The sequence below is a fragment of the Hordeum vulgare genome, chromosome 6H (genome assembly GCF_904849725.1).
Source record: "Hordeum vulgare subsp. vulgare chromosome 6H, MorexV3_pseudomolecules_assembly, whole genome shotgun sequence".
Lineage (NCBI taxonomy): Eukaryota > Viridiplantae > Streptophyta > Magnoliopsida > Poales > Poaceae > Hordeum > Hordeum vulgare.
In genome coordinates, this window is record NC_058523.1 from 408,496,614 (window position 1) to 408,522,608 (window position 25,995).

The following is a 25,995-nucleotide window of genomic DNA, read 5'->3' on the forward strand; positions in this document are numbered from 1 at the left end:
GAAGAAAATCACTTTGAAGACTTTGAAGCATGAAGATTTACTCTTTCTGTTTTATTTTCTTCGCATTTGAGTAATAGGAACACCGTACTGTTAAAGGGGGTCGAAGTTACACTTTGGAATAAATTTCCTCATGATGCTCAACCCAAACCTAATCCTACCAAAAGCCTCAAGTGAGGAATACGAGTGACATGAGGACTCTCACAATTGAGGGTTCCGACCGTTTCGATAGCCACGCCAAGTCATTGGTCTTATCCACTCCAACAATCATATTATTTAAGGGCATTAGTGTCAAATCATGTCGGGATGCTCCTAGGCTATAACTAGTCGCCCCCACAACCATTAGCTGGTTGGCTGCTCCGTTAGAAACTGACACTTGTCATAAGAGCAACCCAATTCCTCAGAGTCTTCGAGACTAATTCATCAGTGAGGAAATACCCCATACACCGAAACCACAAACCAAACCTAGTGATTGAGCATCACTGAAGAAGTTGTTCCTGTGTGGGACTGAAGCTTTTTACCTTTGAGGACTGTGCATCCTCCAGACGGTTAGGCGTCATGGTCTAGAGCAATCCAGCAGTCAATTGTGGATCGCCGGGTGACCAAGTTTGTGAGGGTTTGGAAGTTTGCCCTGAAGACTTACCACGAGTGTTGGGCGAGGACTGTGTGTTATTAGCCCAAGGAGAACACGGTAGGGACTGTGTGTCCAGGGACTGTGTGTCCTTTGATTTCAATACCAAGCCGCTCCAAACCAGATGTACGATTGTCACACCAGTTGGAACTGGGTCATCAACTACTGTCTTCACTGAGAAACGGGTTGTAATCCTCAACTCCTTACTTTTCTCAAATTATGTGTTGATGACTTTCACTGCTACTGTTTGAAGAATTTGCTGGAGACTTTCTCTGAATTTCCTCAACCTCAAATTCTTCACACCAGTTAATCCTCATCTGTATTTTGCGTGCCTACTCACAGTGCAATCTGTTTTCACATTCCTCACTCTGAAAAACTGTTGTTGTGAAACTTTGCACTTCTGATCCTTTACTGTTTCCGCTGTAAGTTAGTCATCAATCAGAAATTCCCTCAAAAGGAATTTCCTCAGTGATGAAATTCTAAAAATCTCCTATTCACCCCCCTCTAGTCGATATAACGCACTTTCAAGGACCCACAACTGCATATGTCAAAGGACCCACATCTCCATATGTCAAATCCTCGGACTCGTCTCCTCGGTGATTTCACACACAATTGTGTTTTTGATGGCTCTCACTCTCCCCCATTTGAGTCCTTGTTGACTTCTTTGTACCTTGTTGGTGCTCTCTGCAGCACCCCCGTTCTCGGGCTCGGGGTTCCGCTCATCTCTCATGCGGAATCTACTAGCATAATTTCTACTTTTAGTTGTGTGAGAATGAGCAAAACCCTAGAAAAATAGTTCGTATTTTGAATGCCGAGAAGGGTGAACCCTTGGGGTAGCTAGTGGGAGAACATCAGGTGCTTCGGTAGCACGTCATCTCAGGTGCTTTCGATTATATATGACCACGGGCAGGGTCCTAAAAAGCCTACGACAATAAATTGAGATCGAGGCCTTGCCATCAAACCTACTTTGAAACCCAAGCCCGAGCCATCTGTTGAAAAGCCCGTCGGGTTTGGGGCCGTGGGCCGGGCCTCTTTCTTAAAATCCCAATATGTCAAGGCCAAGCCCGACCCGACCCTGCTGGTGGGCTCAAAACTTAGGCCCAAGCCCGACCCACGGGCAAGCCCATAGGGCCTAGGCCCTGGATTTTGGGGCGGGGCCTGGCCGGGCCGGAGATGCCGAGGTATACTCCCGATGCATTTGATCGTCATCCAACGGGCAACATGTTTGTGAGTTTTCTCCAAAACTCGTATTGATCAAATTTTGTCCATCCGATTCACGATCAGGTGCTCCGGTAGCACCTGATATTCTCCCGGGGTAGCTCCCCCCCCCCCCCCCCCCCCCCCCCCTCTCTCTAGGCATTTGGAAGTTACTACAACGTGTACACAGTTGCATCATCCGTCCTAAAACCACCACGTTCCGTTGCAATGCACTCTTTATTGGTTCGGCAACGGCTTTAGACATTGATTAGCCAAGCCGGCCGGACAGTTCCATTCCTATTTCTAGTTAGCCGATCACCGTTCGACGACATCACGCTACCGAAACACGTACTACGTCGGCTCAAAAAAAAGAAAAGAACACGTACTACACCTCGCGCGCGTCAAATCACCGAGTAGTTTCACACTTCCCGCCCCCTTTGGCACTTGTGTTTTTACTACAGCTCACTGATACACGGAGAAAAGAGAGAGAAAATTGTCCCTCCTTGCATCCCCCACGGCCGGCCCTATATAAGTAGCAGATTCCACCTTAGCTTTCTCCACGCAGCTGGACTTGCATTCGCACAGACACACACCTCCAAATCCAACACGAGCTCTGCTTAATTTGCTCTGATCGATCAGCCATGGACTTCGGCGCCGACATGGACGACTTGTCGCTCCAGTACATCCACGAGCAGCTGCGGCTGGAGCTGCTCGGCGCCGACCCCTGCGGCCTCCTGCCCCTCCCCGTGGCGGACGACTTCGCCGCGCAGCAGGACTTCATGCCCGCCGAGTTCCTGCCGCAGCCGCTGCCCGGCTTCGTCGACCTCACGGCGAGCGACTACGCGGACGCGGCAGCGTTCCGCGCGGCGGAGCCGGTGATGATACGGTTCGGCGGCGAGGCGTCCCCGGTGTCGGACCCCGCCCGGAGGCCGTCGCTGACCATCTCGCTGCCCCCGGCCTCGCACGCCTGGGCGGCGGAGGCCGCGGCCGTGGACGCGAACGACTTCCGGAAGTACCGCGGCGTGCGCCAGCGGCCGTGGGGCAAGTTCGCGGCGGAGATCCGTGACCCCAACAGGCGCGGCTCGCGCGTGTGGCTCGGCACCTACGACACCTCCATCGAGGCCGCGCGCGCCTACGACCGCGCCGCCTTCCGCATGCGCGGCGCCAAGGCCATTCTCAACTTCCCCAACGAGGTCGGCTCCCGCAGCGCCCCCGACTTCGTCGCCCCCCCGCCGCCGCCGCCGCCGTCGCAAACCGCGCGCGCGGCGCCGACGTCCCACAACAAGAGGAAGCGGCAAGAGCCATGCGTCGGGGACGCCACGAAACACTGCAAGGCCGATGCGTCCGCGTCGCCAGCGTCGTCGTCGCTCACCTCAACGCCCACCTCGACGGTGACGTCCTGCACCACCACCCCATCCTCGTCCGACACCGGCGGCAACTACGAGATGTTCCCGACTAGCTGGACGTGGGATCAGCTGCTGGCCGAAGGGATGTTCGGCGGCCTGTCCCCGCGCCAGCAGCTGGGTGGGTTCCCGGAGGTGACCGTGAACTGAGCGCCCGAAAGTGTAGAACCTGTGAAAAGAGTATGCTAAGCATGGCGATTAATTAGGTGTAAATTAAGCTGCCAATAATTAGTGGCTCCTAGTTCTCGACGGCCTACGCTTTGGACTCATCTTGGAGCTTGGCCTGGAGCTGTGCACTGTGTACAAGACGATAGGTAGAATATTTAGCGCATGCATGTCACGGGTGGTGGACGTAAGCATCGACGACATAGGTAGATGTTGATATGTACACACACACTGCATATATATGTATGTAAATTATTGAGTGAAGATCAAAGTGTGGGTGCTTGTTTATGTAAGTAAGTATATTTGGAAGGAAACTGGAATTAGATCGATCCATCGGTCGGTCGATGCCTATGCAGTTGCGTTAGCTTTTGGTGCCATGTATATAAATTCGATCAGGACTTCATGTGTAGCTAGATAGGGTGCACACAACAAGGATCAAGATCAGCCTATAAACCTAGCCATGGCGTCGTTTAATTACGCGCTCTAAATGCAGTATTTTCCATGCTTTTTAGAATATCTCATGAGAAGTTCAGTTCCACACTTCCACAGACTTCAGAGGTTTCATGTCGCCCTAGTCAAGCATCTACAACCGTACGCCTCAAACGATTCTTTATATATCCACAAATACGTCCGGTTAGTGACTGAACAGAAAAAAAGAAAAAAAACAATACACAACTGAACCCTTGATATCATTTGTATATGTTTAAACTGTCCGTAAATTTTCATATTCATCTTAAATACATGAAAGATACGAGGGCTCTCGGACACGCACAGAGTCACCTGATCAGCCCGATAAGTAGGATGCGACCTCACGCCAAACCATCCTTCAACCAATTAAGCAAGATTCACTCGCCAAATGAGATGCTAAAACTTGGGTGGCCTCTCCCGAGGCTGGTAAGTGTGAATTATAGGTCTGAAATCTGGTAAACTGCGACACAATTCTTTTAAAACGGTACGAAAACACGTCACAAAGTCACAGCTTATACATTTGTAAAGTGTTTGTTAAGGCAGGCCTTCACCCAGAAAAATAACAAGCGCATGTGTTTGCTTCAGCTGATAGCCTAGCACTGTTTGGAGTAGCCGCGCCTGCGCTACTCATGCATGCATCTCAACTTGTCAACTGCTGTCAGTAGTACGTTAAGTCGTTGAGTGATCTCGTCAGAACAGAATCCGGAGCAGGCTTATAAATTGGAGAGTTTACTTCCACGCGGCTACTCGGCAGCACTTCCACACCACAATTGGAATCTAATCTTGAAGGCTAGAACTAATATCACGGAAGTGCGACGTTGTTAATTACTAGTACTACTACTCTACGTCAGGATCTTTTCCAACGACCATATACTACTGGATACGGATCACTGGTTAAGAAGGATGTATGAAGCTTCTGTGTACTTAGGATGGACGTTTACCTCCGTGATTTCATCAATCAATCAAGAACGGATCGCATGGATGTACTTCATCTAGAAGGGAAAGTAAACAATCGACGACCGCTCTGCCTAATACGGAGTACTTGTAGCAACATGGATCAAGTCTGATTCAACAGTCAGGGCGTTGAAAATAATAATCAAAGTAGCTAGGAGATACTTTTGTTGGTAGCTCTCATCGGTCCCAAGGAGTGTATACATGTAACTTACGAATTAGGCTGGTCATAGTGAGGAGTAGGATATACTATCATGCATATGATATTATTGTATAATTTATAATGCATAATATCATAAACTATTAGAGATGACTTTATTTATTGACATGCATGACACATAGTATCATAGCATTTAATATGTTACAATTTCTTTTTACTCCACATCAGCATATTTGCTAGTCCCAAGTACATGATACTACTATCTTCGTCATAGTTTGAAAGGCACAGTTAAATTTACGTGCTTTTATACAATAGATAAGGTTTAGGACGCATTGCATTTACCCCTAGCAGCTAATTAGTACTCTATTGTACTACTTCTATATGCATGCGTGGTGTGAATGCTATTTTTAACCCATCTCGCATCCAATCAATAACCACCTAGGTTTTAAAGAATTTTCATGCATGCCTTTTAAACGGTGACGGAGGGAGTACCTAAGTTACTCCCACTATGGCCAGCCTTAATGAACCTAGTCGATCAGACCGTTGAGATGAAGTTAGACATCTGCTGATAGGTCTTTGGTCATTGCTATACTGGGGTTTTTTCATAACTTATAGACGCGTGCCTATGGGCAAGCGTCGACGGCAACAACTTGGCAATCATAACTTTTGAGAGATAAAACTCTTTTTGTGTATTGGAGACGAGTAACCCCTACCTCTCACTGCTTCGGTCCTTTGGATCCGCTCCGGCCTGTGTACGCGTAGCTCTTGTAACCAGAAACTGTATTTTTTCACCTCTTCTATCAATGCAATGATACACAATCTTTACGTATTCATGATTATTTTGCATTTATTTCTATATATAAATCTTTCCTATATATAAATCTTCATCTTCGGACCATTCAGGAGCTCCTCACGACGTTCGGGATCTCATCCGGGACTCCGAACAACATTCTAACACCAACAAAATAACTCAACTATATCTATATCGTCATCGAACGTTAAGTGTGCAGACCCTGCAGGTTCGAGAACTATGCAGACATGACCGAGACACCTCTACGGTCAATAATCAATAGCGGGACCTCATGCACACATTGGTTCCCACATATTCTACGAAGGTTTATATCGGTCGAACAATGATATCAAGGGTTCAACTAATCCCATACGTTGTTCCCTTTTTCCATCGATATGTTACTTGCGCGAGATTCGATCGCCGGTATCTCCATACCTAGTTCAATCTCGTTACCGTCAAGTCTCTTTACTTGTTCCATAATACAAGATCCCGTGACTAACTCCTTAGCCACATTGCTTGCAAGCTTATTGTGATGTTGTATTACTAAGTGGGCTCCGAGATACCTCTCCGTCACACGGAGTGACAAATCCTAGTCTTGATCCATGCCAACTCCACAAACACCCTCAGAGATACTTGTAGAGCACCTTTATAGTCACCCAGTTATGATGTGACATTTTGATACACACAAGGCATTCCGTCGGTGTCAGTAAGGTGCATGATCTCATGGTCACATGAACAGATACATTGACATGCAAAAAGCCATAGCAGTAAACTGGATACGATCAAACGCTATGCTTAAGGTTTGGGTCTTGTCCATCACATCATTCTCCTAGTGATGTGTTTCCTTATAAAATAACACTCATGTCTATGGCTAGGAAACCTTAGCCATCTTTGATCAACGAGCTGGTCTACTAGAGGCTCACTAGGGACATAGTATTGTCTATGTATCCACACATGTATTTGAGTTTCCAATGAATACAATTATTGCATGGATAATAAATGATTATCATGAACAAGGAAATATGATAATAAATAATTTATTATTGCCTCTAGGGCATATTTCCAACAGTCTCCCACTTGCACTAGAGTCAATAATCTATTTCACATCACCATGTGATGAACCCCAATAAGTTCTCGGGTTTGATCATGTTTTTCTTGTGAGAGAGGTTTTAGTCAATGGGTCTGCAACATTCAGATCCTTGTGTACTTTACAAATATCTATGTCATACCGTAGATACTGCTATCATGCTCCACTTGGAACTATTCCAAATGACTGCTCCATTATACGAATCCGGTTTGCTAATTAGAGTCATCCGAATTAGTGTCAAAGCTTGCATCGACGTAACCCTTTACGACGAACTCTTTTATCACCTCCATAACCGAGAAATATTTCCTTAGTCCTCTAGTTACTAAGGATAACTTTGACCGTTGTTGAGTGATCCACTCCTGGATCACTCTTGTATCCCTTGACAGACTCATGGCAAGGCACACACACCAGGTACACGGTATACAACATGGCATACTATAGAGCCTACGGCTAAGGCATAGGGGACGACCTTCGTCCTTTCTCTTTCTTCTGTCGGGGTCGGGCTTTCGTCTTACTAAAACTCACACCTTACACTACAGTCAAGAAATCCGTCTTTGACTGATCCATTTTGAACTCCTTCAAAATCTTGTCAAGGTATGTATTTATTGAAAGTTTTATCAAGTGTCCTGATCTGTCTCTATAATCTTGATGCCCAATATTTTAAGTAGCTTTATCCAGGTTTTGCTTTGAAAAACTCCTTTCAAACAACCCTTTATGCTTTACAGAAATTCTACATCATTTTTGATCAACTATATGTCAACCACATATACCTATTAGAAATTCTATAGTGCTCCCACTCACTTTCTTGTAAATACAAGTTTCTTCAAAAACTCTCTATAAACCAAAAGCTTTGATCATTGATCAAAGCGTTTATTCCAACTCCGAGATGCTTGCACCAGTCCATAAATAGATCAGTGGAGCTCGCATGCCTTTTAGCATCCTTAGGATCGACAAACCTTTTGGTTGTATCACATACAACCTTTCCTCAAGGAAACCATTAAGGAAACAATTTTTTGACATCCATCTGCCAGATTTCATAATTCAAAAATGCATCAACTGATAACATAATTACAACAGACATTAGCATCGCTACGGATGAGAAAGTCTCATTGTAGTCAACTCCTTGAAATTGTCGAAAACCTCTTTGCGACAAGTCGAGCTTTGTAAATGGTGACATTTACCATCATCATGTGTCTTCCTTCTAAAGATCCATTTGTACTTAATAGCCTTACGACCATCAAGTAGTTCTTCCAAAGTCCACACTTTGTTTTCATACATGGATCTTATCTCGGATTTCATGGCCTCTAGCCATTTGTGAGAATCCGTACCCACCATCGCTTCTCCATAGCTTGTAGGTTCATTGTTGTCCAATAACACGACCTCCGAGAGAGGATTACCGTACCACTCCGGAGCAGTACGTGTCCTTGTCGACCTACGAGGTTTGGTAGTAACTTGATCCGAAGCTTCGTGATCACCATCATTAGCTTCCTCTTCATTTGGTGTAGGCGCCACAGGAACAACATCCCACGCCCTGCTATTCTCTGGTTGAAGTGACGGTTCAATAACCTCATATAGTTCCACCATCATCCCAATCAATTCTTTCTAGAGAAAATTTTCTCGGGGAATGGCCCGTTCTTTGCAACAAACACTTTGCCTTCGGATCTGAGATAGGAGGTATACCCAACTGTTTCCTTTGGGTATCCTATGAAGATGCATTTATCCGATTTGGGTTCGAGCTTATCAGCGTGAAGCCTTTTTGTTGGAAATATGCCCTAGAGGCAATGATAAATAGTTATTATTATATTTCCTGTTTAAAGATAATCGTTTATTGTCCATACTATAATTGTATTGAATGAAAACATAGATACATGTGTGGATATATAGACAAAACAATGTCCCTAGCAAGCCTCTAGTTGGCTAGCCAGTTGATCAAGGATAGTCAAGGTTTTCTGACTATGTGCAAGTGTTGTTGCTTGGTAACTGGATCACATCATTAGGAGAATCATGTGATGGACTAGACCCAAACTATGAACGTAGCATATTGATCGTGTCGTTTTATTGCTATTGTTTTCTGCGTGTCAAGTATATTCCTATGACCATGAGATCATATAACTCACTGGCACCGGAGGAATGCCTTGTGTGCATCAAACGTCACAACGTAACTGGGTTACTATAAAGGTGTTCTACAGGTATCTCCGAAGGTTTCCGTTGAGTTAGTATGGATCAACAGTGGGATTTGTCACTCCGTGTGATGGAGAGGTATCTCGGGGCCCACTCGATAATACAACATCACACACAAAGCCTTGCAAGCAATGTGACTAAGTGTAAGTCACGAGATATTGTATTACAGAACGAGTAAAGAGACTTGCCGGTAACGAGATTGAAATAGGTATACGGATACCGACGATCGAATCTCGGGCAAGTAACATACCGAAGGACAAAGGGAATGACATACGGGATTATATGAATCCTTTACACTGAGGTTCAACCGATAAGATCTTCGGAGAATATGTAGGATCCAATATGGGCATCCAGGTCCCGCTATTGGATATTGACCGAGGGGTGCCTCGGGGCATGTCTACATAGTTCTCGAACCCGCAGGGTCTGCACACTTAAGGTTCGATGATGTTTTAGTATAGTTGAGTTATATGTGTGGTTACCGAATGTTGTTCGGAGTCCCGTATGAGACCACAGATGTCACGAGGGTTTACGGAATGGTCCAGAAACAAAGATTGATATATAGGATGGTTTCATTTGGTCACCTGAAAGTTTTGGGCAATTCCGGCAGTGTACCCGAAGTGACGAATGGGTTCCGGGAGTGAGGGGCCCACCCACCCGGGAGTGAGCCCAACGCACTAGGGTGGCGCCAAAATTCCCTAGTGGGCTGGTGGAGTCATCCCAAAGAGCCCATGGCGCCACATAAAGAAATACCAAAAGAAAATAAAAGGAAAAAGGAAAAAGGGGAGGTGGGAAGGAAGGGGAGGACTCCTCCTTCCCCAAACCGAATTGGAGGAGGAGTCCTCCTCCTCCTAGCACGGGCGCACCCCTTGAGGGCTTGGCCTTCAAGGCAAGCCCCTCCCCCTCCCTCCTATATATAGTGGTATTTTAGGGCTGATTTGAGACAACTTTTGCCACGTGCAACTCAACCCTAGACCACATAGTTCTACCTCTAGATCAGATTTCTAAGGAGCTCGGGCGGAGCCCTGCATGAGTAGATCATCACCACCACCGGAGCGTCGTCACGCCGTGATACGTCTCAAACGTATCTATAAGTTTTGATGGTTTCACGCTGTTATCTTGTCTTCTTTGGATGTTTTATGTACCTTTTATATCTTTTTTGGGACTAACTATTAATTCAGTGCCAAGTGCCAATTCCTGTTTTTTCCGTGTTTTTGACTCTTTTCAGATCTGATTTTGGAACGGAGCCCAAACGGAATAAAAAACCTGAAATGATTTTTTCCCGAACGGAAGAAGATCAGGGGACCTTTGGGCCAAGCTAGGTGGGCTCCACGGAGCCCACAAGCCCCCACTCCGCCACCAGGGGGGAGGCGGTGGTGGCAGGGCTTGTGGCCTACCTGGCCGCCCCCTGACCTAGATCCTTGGCCTATATGTTCCCAAATATTCCGCAAAAAATCAGGGGAGCCTCGAAAATACTTTTCCGCCGCCGCAAGCTTCCGTTTCCGCGAGATCTCATATGGAGACCCTTCCCGGCACCCTGCCGGAGGGGACTTTGGAGTTGGAGGGCTTCTTCATCATCATCATCGCCCCTCCAATGACTCGTGAGTAGTTCACTTCAGACCTACGGGTCCGTAGTTAGTAGCTAGATGGCTTCTTCTCTGTCTTGGATCTTTAGTACAAAGTTCTCCATGATCTTCATGGAGATCTATCCGATGTAATCTTCTTTGGTGGTGTGTTTGTCGAGATCCGATGAATTGTGGATTTGTGATCAGATTATCTATGATGTATATTTGAGTCTTTGCTGATTTCTTATATGCATGATTTGATATCCTTGTAAGCCTCTCCGAGTCTTGGGTTTTGTTTGGCCAACTAGATCTATGATTCTTGCAATGGGAGAAGTGCTTGGTTTTGGGTTCTACCATGTGGTGACCTTTCCCAGTGACAGTAGGGGCAGCAAGGCACACATCAAGTAGTTGCCATCAAGGGTAAAAAGATGGGGTTTTCATCATTGGTTTGAGATTATCCCTCTACATCATGTCATCGAGCTTAAGGCGTTACTCTGTTCTTATGGACTTAATACACTAGATGCATGCTGGATAGCGGTCGACGTGTGGAGTAATAGTAGTAGATGCAGAAAGTATCGGTCTACTTGTTTTGGATGTGATGCCTATAGATATAATCATTGCATAGATATCGTCACGACTTTGCGCGGTTCTATCAATTGCTCGACAGTAATTTTCACCCACCGTCTACTTGCTTTCATGAGGGAAGCCACTAGTAAACACTACGACCCCGGGGTCTATTCACATCCATCGTTTACACCTCCGCTTTTACTTTGCTTTGTTACTTTGTTGCTTTCAGTTGTCACTTGTCAAACAATCTATAAGGGATTGACAACCCCTTCATAGCGTTGGGAGCAAGTTTTTGTGTTTGTGCAGGATCTTGAGATACTCCTCCATCGGATTGATACCTTGGTTCTCAAACTGAGAGAAATACTTACCACCGCTGTGCTACATCACCCTTTCTGCTTCGAGGGAACACCAACGCAAGGCTCCAAGGCCATGGGGGAAATCCTTTGCAAACTTGCCTAGGAAGTCCCTTAAGGCGTAGCCGCAGCTGAAGGATTCCTAGTGCCGTCGACACGACTGTTCCTGGCGCCGTTGCAAGGGAAGCACAGCTAACATCACGCTGCCGGAGAACTCATCTACTACTTCATCTTTGTCGGGGGAATAACCCCGGGGTAGGCTCATCATGCTTGCTCCTTCATTTCCTGCCCAAAGGATATGAACAAATACAACTTCCCAAGTCCCAAGTCTTCTAGCCGGCTAGGCTGCGCCTGCCGGCTGGAGGACGAGGTGGCCAACTCTCTGGCCGGCCAGGCAACCCCTGCCGGCTAGACGCGAGACGGCTACCTCTTCCTGACCGTCTTGGCCAAGCCAGCCGGCTAGGAACGAGGCGGCCGTGCCCAAGCCGACTAGCCAAGCAGGCTAGCCGACCGAGGATCATAAGTCACATCGGATCGTAGGTCAGGATGAGACTGATACGTCTCCAACGTATCTATAATTTTTGATGGTTTCATGCTATTATCTTGTCAAACTTTGGATGTTATGCATACCTTTTATATAATTTTTGTGACTAACTTATTAACTCAGTGCCAAGTGCCAGTTCCTGTTTTTTCCATGTTTTTGACCCCTTTTAGAGGAGATTTTGAAACGGAGTCCAAACGGAAGAAAATCCCCGAATAGATTTTTTTTTGAAACGGAAGAAGATCGGGAAGCTTGAGAGCCAAGGCAGGGGAGCCTCAGGGGCCCCACAAGCCCCCACCCCGCGGCCAGGGGGAGGCCGCACCATCCAGGCTTGTGGGCCCCCTGGGCGCCCTCTGCCCTAGGGGTTGCGCCTATAAATTCCCTAAAAATCCCAAAAAAACCAGGAGATCATTGAAAGTACTTTTCCACCGCCGCAAGCTTCTGTCTCCGCAAGATCCCATCTGGGGCACGTTCTGGTACCCTACCGGAGGGGAGATTCAGATACGGAGGGCTTCTTCATCAACACCATGACCTATCCGATGATGCGTGAGTAGTTCACCATAGACCTACGGGTCCATAGTTAGTAACTAGATGGCTTCTTCTCTCTCTTGTATCTTCAATACAAAGTTCTCCATGATCTTCATGGAGATCTATCCAATGTAATCTTCTTTTGCGGTGTGTTTGTCGAGATCCGATGAATTGTGGATTTATGATCAGATTATCAATGAATCTTATTTGAGTTTCTTCTGATCTCTCTTATGCATGATTTCATATCCTTGTAATTCTCTTCGAGTTGTGGGTTTTGTCTGGCCAACTAGATCTATGATTCTTGCAATGGGAGAAGTGCTTGGTTTTGGGTTCATACCGTGCGGTGACCTCACCCAGTGGCAGAAGGGGTAGCAAGGCACGCATCATGTTCTTGCCATCAAGGGTAAAAAGATGGGGTTTTCATCATTAGTTTGAGATTATCCCTCTACATCATGTCATCTTGCTTAAAGTGTTACTCTGTTCGTCATGAACTCAATACACTAGATGCATGCTGGATAGCGGTCGATGTGTGGAGTAATAGTAGTAGATGCAGAAAGTATCGGTCTACTTGTCTCGGACGTGATGCCTATATGTATGATCATTGCCTTAGATATCGTCATGACTTTGCGCGGTTCTATCAATTGCTCAACAGGAATTTGTTCACCTATCGTAATACTTGCTATTTTGACAGAAGCCTCTAGTAAACACTATGGCCCCCAGGGTCTACTCCACACCATATTTTCAGCTTTACACTTTTTTACTTCGTTGCACTTTCCGCCTTCATATCTCACTTTGCAAACAATCTTGAAGGGATTGACAACCCCTTTGAAGCGTTGGGTGCAAGCTTGTTTTTTGTTTGCGCAGGTACTCTGGACTTGACGAGACCCTCCGTCTGGATCGATACCTTGGTTCTCAAACTGAGGGAAATACTTACTACTCCTGTGCTGCATCACCCTTTCCTCTTCAAGGGAAAACCGACGCAAACCAGAGAAGTAGCAAGAAGAATTCCTAATGCCAAGGAAGGACTTTTGTTACCGTAGCAGAAGAATTTCTGGTGCCGTTGCCGGGGAGGATCAAGTCAAGAACTCATCCAAGTGAGTGTCGCAAACTCATCTCTAGAATTTACTTTGTTTGCAAGTTTCCTCTCATTTTCCGCTCCCCCTCTTCACCAATTTGCCTTTTTCGTTTGCCTTTTTTGTTCGCCCTTTTCTTTCGCTTGCTTTCTGTTGCTTGTGTGCTATGTGCCTTCAATATGCTTGCATCTTCGCTTGCTGAAAATCTAGTGATATGGATCCTCACCCACTTGCTAATATCTTTAAGAGATCCACTTATGTGGAACCAATTGTTAGTGAGTTGAGTGCACTTGACTTTCTCTATGGAGTTTTGCTTGAGATGCGTGAATCTAAAAATCATGATGAAGAAATTTATGAAATGATTCACGAGGGCTCCTTGAGTGAAAAGCATGATTGCAATAATTTCATTATAAATTCTATTAATGACAATCATGCTAAAAATATGCAAAATCCTAAGCTTGGGGATGCTAGTTTTGCTATGTCCACTACTTGTTGCAATGATATTTGCAATAATATTGAAAGTGGGTTTGGAGAAGTCATGACTTTAGTTGATGATAATCCCACTATTTTTGAAGAGCGTCAACTTTGCATGCATGTGGATCATGAAAAGAATATCCTTTGTGATAGCTATTTTGTTGAATTTGATTATGATCCCACATGTAATTGCTATGGGAGAGGAAAATATTGTGGTAGAAACTTTCATGTTACCAAATTACCTCTCGTTATGTGGAGATTGCTATTGTCTCTTTCTTCTTCCTTGCATATGGCATCTATTGGTTGTCTTGACAATCTGTTTTCCTATAAAATGCATATGCATAGGAAGTATGTTAGAATTAGATGTGATTTTCACATGCTTTATGATGCTCTCGTTGTGCTTCAATTCTTGTCTTTTGTGTGAGCATCATTGATTTATCAATGCCTAGCTAAGGGCGTTAAACAATAGCGCTTGTTGGGAGGCAACCCAATGAATTTATCTTTTTCTTTCTGTTTTGTTGCGTCCACACCATCATAATTCTGCTATGATAGTGTCTTTTGTGTTTCTTTTTGTGTTTGAGCCAAGCAAAACCTTTATGACTAGTCTTGGTAATGGTTGTTTGATCCTGTTGGAAAAAGACAAAATCTTTTCGCTCACGAGATGATTTTTCATTTTTATTCAGAAAGATCTTTTGAGTTGATTCTTTTTGCTGCTGGTTGATATGCCTTTTTCCCAGACAGTCGTAATTGTTAAGATTTTTTGAGGTACGAGAATTATACGAAGTATACAAATTGCTATAGACTGGTCTGTTTTTGACATATTCTGTTTTTGTTTAGTTGGTTGCTTGTTTTGATGAAACTATGGTTAGTATCGGGGGGTACTAGCCATGGAAAAGTGAGAATACAGTAGCCCTACCCAACGCTATAAAGGGGTTGTCAATTCCTTCAAGATTGTTTGCAAAGTGAGATCAGAAGGTGGAAAGTGCAACGAAGTAAAAAGTGTAAGGCTAAAAATATGGTGTGGAGTAGACCCGGGGGCCATAGTGTTCACTAGAGGCTTCTCTCAAAATAGCAAATATCACGGTGGGTGAACAAATTATTGTCGAGCAATTGATAGAACCGCGCAAAGTCATGACGATATCTAAGGCAATGATCATACATATAGGCATCACGTCCGAGACAAGTAGACCGATACTTTCTGCATCTACTACTATTACTCCACACATCGACCGCTATCCAGCATGCATCTAGTGTATTGAGTTCATGACGAACAGAGTAACGCCTTAAGCAAGATGACATGATGTAGAGGGATAATCTCAAACCAATGATGAAAACCCCATCTTTTTACCCTTGATGGCAAGAACATGATGCATGCCTCGCTACCCCTTCTGTCACTGGGTGAGGTCACCGCACGGTATGAACCCAAAACCCAGCACTTCTCCCATTGCAAGAATCATAGATCTAGTTGGACAGACAAAACCCACAACTCGAAGAGAATTACAAGGATATGAAATCATGCAAAAGAGAGATGAGGAGAAACTCAAATAAGATTCATAGATAATCTGATCATAAATCCACAATTCACCAGATCTCGACAAACACACCGCAAAAGAAGATTACATCGGATAGATCTCCATGAAGATCATGGAGAACTTTGTATTGAAGATCCAAGAGAGAGAAGAAGCCATCGAGTTACTAGGTATGGACCCGTAGGTCTATGGTGAACTACTCATGCATCATCGGAGAGGTCATGGTGTTGATGAAGAAGCCCTCTGTATCCGAATCCCCCTCCGACAGGGCACCAGAACGTGCCCCAGATGGGATCTTGCAGAGATAGAAGCTTCCGGTGATGGAAAAGTACTTTCGATGATCTCCTGATTTTTTTGGGATTTTTAGGGAATATATAGGCGCAAAACCTAGGGCAAAGGGGCCTCGGGGAGCCCACAAGCCTGATGGCCGTGGGCCCCCTGGCCGCGCCGTGTGGGCTTGTGGGGTCCCTAGTGGTCCCCTCCCTGATTCTCCGGCTCTCCGATCTTTTTCTATTCCGGAAAAAATCTTTTTGGCAGTTTCATTCCGTTTGGACTCCGTTCAAAATCCTCGTGTGAAAGGGGTAAAAAACATGGAAAAAACAGGAACTAGCACTTGGCACTGAGTTAATAAGTTAGTCCAAAAATATATATAAAAGGCATACAAAACATCCAAAGTTTGACAAGATAATAGCATGAAACCATCAAAAATTATAGATACGTTGGAGACGTATCAAGCATCCCCAAGCTTAACTCCTGCTCGTCCTCGAGTAGGGAAGTGATAAAAAATGAATTTTTGATGTGGAATGCTACCTAGCATAGTTGTCCATTGCAACTTCTTTCACGTGACATGAATGTTCAGATCCATAAGATTCAAAACAATAGTTTGCTATTGACATGAAAACAATAATACTTCAAGCAAACTAGCAAGGTAATCATGAACTTTCAAAATAACAAGGCCAAAGAAAGTTATCCCTACAAAATCGTATAGTCTGGCTATGCTCCATCATCCTCACACAACTAATGTAAATCATGCACAACCCAGGTATTGGCCAAGTAACTGTTTTCGCACTCTTACTTTCTCAAACTTTTTATAACTATCACGTAATACATGAGCGTGAGCCATGGATATAGCACTATATGTGGAATAGAGTGTGGTGGTGGTTGTGAGACAAAAAAGGAGGAGATGGTCACATTGACTCGGTGTATCAAAAGGCTATGGAGATGCCCATTAATAGATATCAACGTGAATGAGTAGGGATTGCCATACAAGGGATGCACTAGAGCTATAAGTATGTGAAAGCTCAAAAGTAGAACTAGTGGGTGTGCATCCAACTTGCTTGCTCACGAAGACCTAGGGCAATTTTGAGGAAGCCCATCATTGGAATATACAAGCCAAGTTATATAATGAAGATTCCCACTAGCATATGGTGGTGACAAAGCAAGAAGCTCTCAATCATGTAGAACATGGTGCTATTATGAAGCACAAGTGTGGAGAAGGATAGTAGCATTGTCCCTTCTCTCCTTTTCTCTCTTCCCTTTTTTTGGGCTCTTAGGCCTCTTTTTTTCTTTTTTTCTCTTTTTTATTTTTATTTTTGGGCTCTTTGGCCTCTCTTTTTTCCTCACATGGGACAATGCTCTAATGATGATCATCACACTTTTATTTACTCATAGCTCAAAGCTCAGAACGATGATGACTCTATAGGAAATGCCTCCGACAGTGTACCGGGATGTGCAACGATCTAGCATGGCGCATGACGTTGAAACATCTCGCCAGCTATCTTACGATCATGCAATGGCAATATGAGAGTGACGGCACAAGTCATGAGACAGAACGGTGGGAGTTGCATGTCAATATATCTCAGAATGGCTATGAAAATGCCATAGTAGGTAGGTATGGTGGCTGTTTTGAGGAAGGCATATGGTGGGTTTGTGTACCGGTGAAAGTTGCGCGGCACTAGAGAGGCTAGAAATGGTGGAAGGTGAAAGTGCTTCTATACCATGGACTCACATTATTCATGAAGAACTCACATACTTGTTGCAAAAGTTTTTATTAGTAATCGAAACAAAGTGCTAAACGCATACTCCTAGGGGAAGGGTTGGTAGGTGTTAACCATCGCGCGATCCCGACCTCAACACAAAGGATGACAATCAATAGATCAATTATGCTCCGACTTCCTAACATAGCGGTTCACCATACGTGCATGCTACGGGAATCACTAACTTCAACATAAGTACTTCTAGATTCACAACACCTACTAACATAACTCGTAATATTACCAAATCCACGTCTCAAAACTAATTGAGAGGAATCAAAACTTCTCTTTCTACTCAATGCACATGAAGATGGGAGTTTTTGCATCCTCTTTGGGTACCTATCACATTTGGGACTACTTTCATAGCATAAGCCAACTACCAAGTCACGCACCGCCGTGCTCTAAAAGATATAAGTGAAGCACAAAGAGCAAAAATATCTAGCTCAAAAGATATAAGTGAAGCACTACGACCATTCTAGCAAAATCACAATGAGTGCATGTCTTTCTCTCTCTCTCAAAAAGGTGTGCAGCAAGGACGATTGTGACATAAAAAAAGACTCCTACGATACAAGACGCTCCAAGCAAAACACATATCATGTGGTGAATAAAAATATAGCTCCAAGTAATGTTACCGATGGATTGAAGACGAAAGAGGGGATGCCTTCCCGGGGCATCCCTAAGCTAAGGCTTTTTGGTGTCCTTGAATTTGGCTTGGGATGCCTTGGGAATCCCCAAGCTTGAGCTCTTTCCACTCCTTATCTCTTTGTCCATGAGAACATCATCCAAAACTTGAAAACTTCACAACACAAAACTTAAATAGAAACTCGTGATAACATTAGCACAAGAAAACAAACTACCCCCTCTTTTGGTACTGTAGCAAACTTGAATTCTATCTATATTGGTGTTGGGCTACTGTATTCTCATTGTTCCATGGCTAGTACCCCCTGATACTAACCATAGTTTCATCAAAACAAGCAACCAACTCAACAAAAACAGAATCTGTCAAAAACAGACCAGTCTGTAGAAATCTCTATACTTCGTATACTTCTGGTATCTCAAAAAATCTGAAACATTACGACTGCCTGGAAAAATGCATATCAACAAGCAGCAAAAAGAATTAACTCAAAAGCTCTTTCTGAATAAAAATGAAAAATCATCTCGTGAGAGAAACGTTTCTGTCTTTTTCCAGCAGGATCAAACAACCATTACCAAGACTAATCATAAAGGTTTTGCTTGGCTCAAACACAAAAAGAAACACAAAAAACACAATTACAACAGAATTATGAAAGTGTGGACGCAAAAAAAAAACAGAAAGAAAAAGATAAAGTCATTGGGTTGCCTCCCAACAAGCGCTATTGTTTAACGCCCCTAGCTAGGCATAAAAGCGATAGAATTATGTATCGTTGTCTTTGGTGCTCAAACCATAAGTGGCCCTCATCATGGATTCATAAGGCAATCTTATTTTCTTTCTAGGAAAGTGTTCCATGCCCTTCTTTAAAGAAAATTGAAATCTAATATTCCCTTCCTTCATATCGATGATAGCACCGATAGTCCTTAGGAAAGGTCTACCAAGAATAATAGGGCATGTAGGATTGCAATCAATGTCAAGCACAATGAAATCCATGGGTACATAGTTCCTATTTGCAATGATAAGAAAATCATTGATCCTTCCCATGGGTTTGTTGACAGTAGAATCAGCAAGATGCAAATTAAGAGAACACTCTTCAATCTCATTAAAACCGAGAACATCACATAAAGACTTATACTAGGAAAAGGCCTAGGAACATAGTTTCCTCAGCATTGTTGTTGCCAAAATTGTTCCTACCAACAAAATTAACGTCCAAGCTAGCGTTGCTACTCTCAATCAAAGAAGACAAGGGCATATCATTAGGATCTAAAGGAGCACTTATACTAGCAACCAAATTCATTAACTCATCCATCTTAGCACTCAACGAGTTAATTTCTTCTATATCGTGTACCTTCTTACTAGTAGGTGACCTTTCAGTGTGCCACTGAGAGTAGTTCGTCATGATATTGTCTAGGAGCTTTGTGGCCTCCCCTAACGTGATTTCCATGAACGTTCCACCTGAGGCGGAGTCCAAGATATTTCTAGAAGCGAAATTCAAGCCAGCGTAAAGGATTGTATAATCATCCAAAGACTCAAGCCATGAGCGGGACAATTTCTAATCATCAATTTCATTCTCTCCCAAGATTGTGCTACATGTTCATGATCAGGTTGCTTGAAATTCATGATATCATTACGGAGAGAGATGATCTTAGCCGGCGGAAAATACTTGGAAATATAAGCATCTTTGCACTTATCCCAAGAATCGATACTATTTTTGGGCAAAGAAGAAAAGCAAGTTTTTGCGCGATCTCGCGACGAGAAAGGAAAAAGCTTCAATTTAATCACATCATTATCCACATCTTTCTTCTTTTGCATATCGCAAAGCTCAATGAAGGTATTGAGATGGGATGCGACATCTTCACTAGGTAAGCCAGAGAATTGCTCTTTCATAACAAGATTCAGCAAAGAGGCATTGATTTCGTATGACTCCGCACTAGTGGCTGGAGCAATCGGAGTACTAATAAAATCATTATTATTAGTATTCGAGAAGTCACAAAGTTTGGTGTTTTCGTTCATGGTGACTTCGGCAAGCAAGCAAGCACACAAGCGAACAAAGAGTAAGCGAGAAAAAAGGGCGAACGAAAAGGCAAACAAAAAAGGAAAATTGGTGAAGTGGGGGAGAGGAAAGCGAGAGGCAATTGGCAAAGAAAGTAAATGCAAGAGATGAGTTTGCGACACCTACTTGGATGAGTTCTTGACTTGATCCTCCCCGGCAACGGCACAAGAAATCCTTCTGCTGCTTCTCAAACAACAGGGCCAGAAATTGACACGTTGACGGAGACATGCTTGCGTTGGTTTTTCCCTTGAAGAGGAAAGGGTGATGCAACACAAGAGTAGTAAGTATTTCCCTCAGTTTGAGAACCAAGGTATCAATCCAGTAGGAGAATCTCGTCAAGTCCATAGTACCTACGCAAACACAAAAGAGCTTGCACCCAACGCTATAAAGGGGTTGACAATCCCTTCAAGATTGTTTGCAAAGTGAGATCTGAAGGCGGAAAGTGCAACGAAGTAAAAAGTCTAAGGCTGAAAATATGGTGTGGAGTAGACCCAGGGTCCATAGTGTTCACTAGAGGCTTCTCTCAAAATAGCAAATATCATGGTGGGTGAACAAATTACTGTCGAGCAATTGATAGAACCGCGCAAAGTCATGACGATATCTAAGGCAATGATCATACATATAGGCATCACGGCCTAGACAAGTAGACCGATACTTTCTGCAGCTACTACTATTACTCCACACATCGACCGCTATCCAACATGCATCTAGTGTATTGAGTTCATGACGAAGAGAGTAACGCCTTAAGCAAGATGACATGATGTAGAGGGATAATCTCAAACCAATGATGAAAACCCCATCTTTTTACCCTTGATGGCAACAACACGATGCGTGCCTGGCTACCCCTTCTGTCATTGGTTGAGGTCACCGCACGGTATGAACCCAAAACCAAGCACTTCTCCCATTGCAAGAATCATAGATCTAGTTGGCCAGACAAAATCCACAACTCAAAGAGAATTACAAGGATATGAAATCATGCATAAGAGAGATCAGGAGAAACTCAAATAAGATTCATAGATAATCTGATTATAAATCCACAATTCATCGGATCTCCACAAACACACCGCAAAAGAAGATTACATTGGATAGATCTCCATGAAGATCATGGAGAACTTTGTATTGAAGATCCAAGAGAGAGAAGAAGCCATCTAGTTACTAGCTATGGACCCGTAGGTCTATGGTGAAGTACTCACGCATCATCGGAGAGGTCATGGTGTTGATGAAGAAGCCCTCCATATCCGAATCCCCCCTCCGGCAGGGCACCAGAACGTGCCCCAGATGGGATCTTGCGGAGACACAAGGTTGCGGCGACGGAAAAGTACTTTCGATGATCTCCTGATTTTTTGGGATTTTTAGGGAATATATAGGCGCAAAACCTAGGGCAAAGGGGCCTCAGGGAGCCCACAAGCCTGGTGGCCGCGGGCCCCCCTGGACGCGTCGTGTGGGCTTGTGGGGTCCCTGGTGGTCCCCTGCCCTGATTCTCCGGCTCTCCGATCTTTTTCTGTTCCGGAAAAAAAATCTTTCTGGCAGTTTCATGCCGTTTGGACTCTGTTCAAAATCCTCCTCTGAAAGGGGTAAAAAACATGGAAAAAACAGGAACTGGCACTTGGCACTGAGTTAATAAGTTAGTCCAAAAAAATATATAAAAGGCATACAAAACATCCAAAGTTTGACAAGATTATAGCATGAAACAATCAAAAATTATTGATACGTTGGAGACGTATCACTGGGCAGACCGGGTCTGGCCAAATTCATGTCTATTCCGCACTACGCCTACCTAAAGATGAAGATGCCGGGTCAAAAGGGCATCATCACCGTTGCTGGTGACTACAAGAAGTCTCCCGAGTGCGCCCAAGATAGCAGCCGCCTCGTCGACGCCCTGGTGATCGCTGAGGAGAAGCGGAAGATCGACCGGCTTGTGGCCCAGGCTACCGAGCAGCCGGCGATTCCTTCTCCTCCGTCCCAGTCGCCCGGCGAGGGCTCTTTCAAGCCGTCCAAAGAGACCAAGCAAGTCCCACTCGACCCTGCCAACCCCAAGCAATGCGTCACCATCAGGGATGGCCTCAGCCCCAAATAGGAAGGCGAGCTCGTCGACTTCCTCCGTGAGAATCGGGACATCTTCGCATGGTATCCCAAGGACATGCCGGGTGTTCCGAGGAAGTACGCCGAGCACATACTTCACGTGCGACCGGATGCAAAGCCGGTGAAACAACCTTTGTGCCGCTTCGCCAAGGGGAAGCGACACACAATCGGAGAAGAGATCAATCGGAATGTGTATCGACTACACTAGCCTGAATAAGGCTTGTCCGAAAGACCCTTTCGCGTTTCCTAGGATAGATCAAGTGATCGACTCCATTGTAGGCTGCGAATTGTTGTCGTTTCTGGATGCTTATTCAGGCTACCATCAAATCAAGCTGGATCCAGCTGATCGCCTGAAGACCTCCTTCATTACGCCCTTCAGGGCCTACTGCTACACCACCATGACGTTCGGTCTGAAGAACGCTGGTGCGACATTCCAACGCTGCATGCAGCAGTGCCTACTGCCACAGATCAGCAGAAACATCCACGTCTATGTGGATGACATCTTCGTCAAGACGAAGCAGCACTTGAGTCTTCTCGACAATCTGCGGGATACGTTCGCCAACCTGCGCGAGTACAAGATCCGTCTCAACCCGGAGAAGTGCGTCTTTGGGGTTCCAGGCGGCAAACTCTTGGGGTTCTTTGTGTCCGCTCATGGCATCGAGGCGAACCCCGAGAAGATCGGCACCATCGAGCGGATGGTGCGGCCGGCTCGAATCCTAGACATCCAAAAGTTCACCGGCTGCCTGGCATCCCTTAGCAGGTTCGTCAGCCGGCTTGGAGAGAAGGCCCTTCCACTCTATCAGCTCATGAAGAAGAATACGAAATTCGAGTGGAACGACCAGGCGGACGAAGCCTTCCGCAATCTCAAGCGGGTCATCTCGAGCCTGCCAATCTTGGCAGCGTTGGCTGAAAGGGAACCCATACTCATATACATTGCTGCGACCACTCGCGTGGTTAGTGTAGTGTTGGTAGTTCAGTGCAAGGAGGAGGGCAAGGTACTGTTAGTGCAGCGCCCTGTCTACTACCTCAGCGAGGTCTTCTCCGCCTCCAAGCACAACTATCCCCTTTACCAAAAAATGTGTTATGGTGTTTACCTTGCTGCAAAGAATTTGAAGCAATACTTCCAAGAGCATGCCATCACTATGGTGAGCACTGCTCCAATTTCATAGATCATGGGCAACCATGATGCAACGGGCAGGATTGCCAAGTGGTCCATCGCCATGGCGGACCACGATTTTCGTTACGAGCCTCGCACCGCCATCAAATCTCAAGTGGTGGCCGACTTCTTAGTCGACTGGGCCGAGACCCAGTTCGAGCCGCCGCCTCCAGACTCTACGCATTGGCGGATGCACTTTGACGACTCGAAGATGCGGACGGGTCTGGGAGCCGGCATCATCTTGACGTCTCCAAAAGGAGACCAGCTCAAGTATGCTCTCCACATCCACTTCGCCGCCTCCAACAATGTCACCGAGTACGAAGCGCTGGCTCAAGACCTCCGGCTCGCCAAGGAGATTGGCATCCGGCGGCTCATATGCTTTGGCGACTCAGACTTGGTGGTGCAGCAAGTTTCTGGCGAATGGGACGCCAGGGACACCAACATGGCAAGCTACCGCTTCCTCATCCAGCAGCTCAGCGGCCCCTTCGAGGGCTGCGAGTTCCATCATGTTCCCAGAGCAGACAATGAGGCGGCTGATACTGTGGCCAAAATTGGCTCCATGAGACATGCTATCCCAGCCGGCGTCTCCCTCAAGCAACTCCACAAGCCGTCTATCAGGCCGTCTCCTGAGTCGGCATCGATCTTCGTGCCGACTGATTCTACGGTGCAAGCGCCGTCGGCTCCACCAGCTGCGCCGGCTACAGTTCCCGAGCCGGCTACGCTGGCCACGCCGACTCCAATAGAGGCACCGGCTGAATCTATGATGCAAGCGCCGTCGGCTCCACCAGCTGCGCTGGCTACAACTCATGTGTCGGCTACGCTCGCCATGCCGGCTCCAATAGCGGCATCGGCTACAGCAACAACTCCGGCTCCGCCCTGCCTTGAATCATGTCGTCTCGACACCCAGTGGGTGGACGTCATGGAGGTAGACGGCGAGCCAGCTGCCACAACAGCACTAGATACACCTCGTCTCAAGTCCACGACCGCTGCTTGCTACTGCAACAAAAGACCTTCCAACGGCGCTAGAAAAAAGCATGCTGACGGGAGACTATTCTTGTCTTGATTCTGCTCAACAACGGCACCAGGAATCCTTCTGCTACGGCTACGCCTTTAGGGACTTCCTAGGAAAATATGCAAAGGATTCCCCCGTGGCCTTGGAGCCTTGCCTTGGTGTTCCCTCGGAGTAGAAAGGGTGATGTAGCACATCGGCAGTAAGTATTTCCCTCAGTTTTGAGAACCAAGGTATCGATCCAGTGAAGGAGTATCACAAGTACCTGCACAAACACAAAGATCTTGCTCCCAATGCTATGAAGGGGTTGTCAATCCCTTATAGACTGTTTGCCAAGTGAGAACTGAAAGCAACAAAGTAACAAAGCAAAGTAAAAGCGAAAGTGGAAACGATAGATGTGAATAGACCCGGGGGCCGTAGTGTTCACTAGTGGCTTCTCTCGTGAAAGCAAGTAGACGGTGGGTGAACGAATTACCGTCGAGCAATTGATAGAACCGCGCAAAGTCGTGAGGTTATCTATGGCAATGATTATATCTATAGGCATCACGTCCAAATTAAGTAGACCGATACTTTCTGCATCTACTACTATTACTCACACGTCGACCGCTATCCAGCATGCATCTAGTGTATTAAGTCCAAAAGAACTGAGTAACGCCTTAAGCAAGATGACATGATGTAGATGGACAATCTCATATCTACGACAAAGCCCATCTTGTTACCCTTGATGGCAACAACACGATGTGTGCCTTGCTGCCCCTACTGTCACTGGGAAAGGTCACCACACGGTATGAACCCAAAACCAAGCACTTCTCCCATTGCAAGAATCATAGATCTAGTTGGCCAAACAAAACCCAAGACTCGGAGAGACTTACAAGGATATCAAATCATGCATAAAAGAAATCAGCAAAGACTCAAATATATATCATAGATAAACTGATCACAAATCCACAATTCATCGGATCTCGACAAACAAACCGCCAAAGAGGATTACATCGGATAGATCTCCATGAAGATCATGGAGAACTTTGTATTGAAGATCCAAGAGAGGGAAGAAGCCATCTAGCTACTAAGTACGGACCCGTAAGTCTGAAGTGATTTACTCACGAGTCATTGGAGGGGCGATGATGTTGATGAAGAAGCCCTCCAACTCCAAAGTCCCCTCCGGTAGGGCACCGGAAAGGGTCTCCAGATGAGATCTTGCGGAAACGAAAGCTTGTGGCGGCGGAAAAGTGTTTTCGTGGACGCCCTGATTTTTTCTGGATTTTTAGGGAATTTATAGGCCAAAGACCTAGGGTAGGGGAGCGCCAGGGAGGCCACAAGCTTGGTTGCCGCGGCCTCCCCCTGGCCGCGGCAACAGGGCTTGTGGGCTCCCTG

The 25,995-nt window shown here is 45.5% G+C and overlaps 1 protein-coding gene across 1 annotated transcript; it reads left to right on the top strand.

Annotated features, from left to right (window-relative positions):
* The first annotated feature begins 2,362 nt into the window (after positions 1-2,362).
* LOC123403589 (ethylene-responsive transcription factor ERF104-like) lies at positions 2,363-3,707 on the top strand. The gene has a single exon (XM_045097514.1). The coding sequence runs from the start codon at positions 2,467-2,469 to the stop codon at positions 3,376-3,378; it is 912 nt and encodes a 303-aa protein (XP_044953449.1). The 5' UTR covers positions 2,363-2,466; the 3' UTR covers positions 3,379-3,707.
* The last annotated feature ends 22,288 nt before the right edge of the window (positions 3,708-25,995 follow it).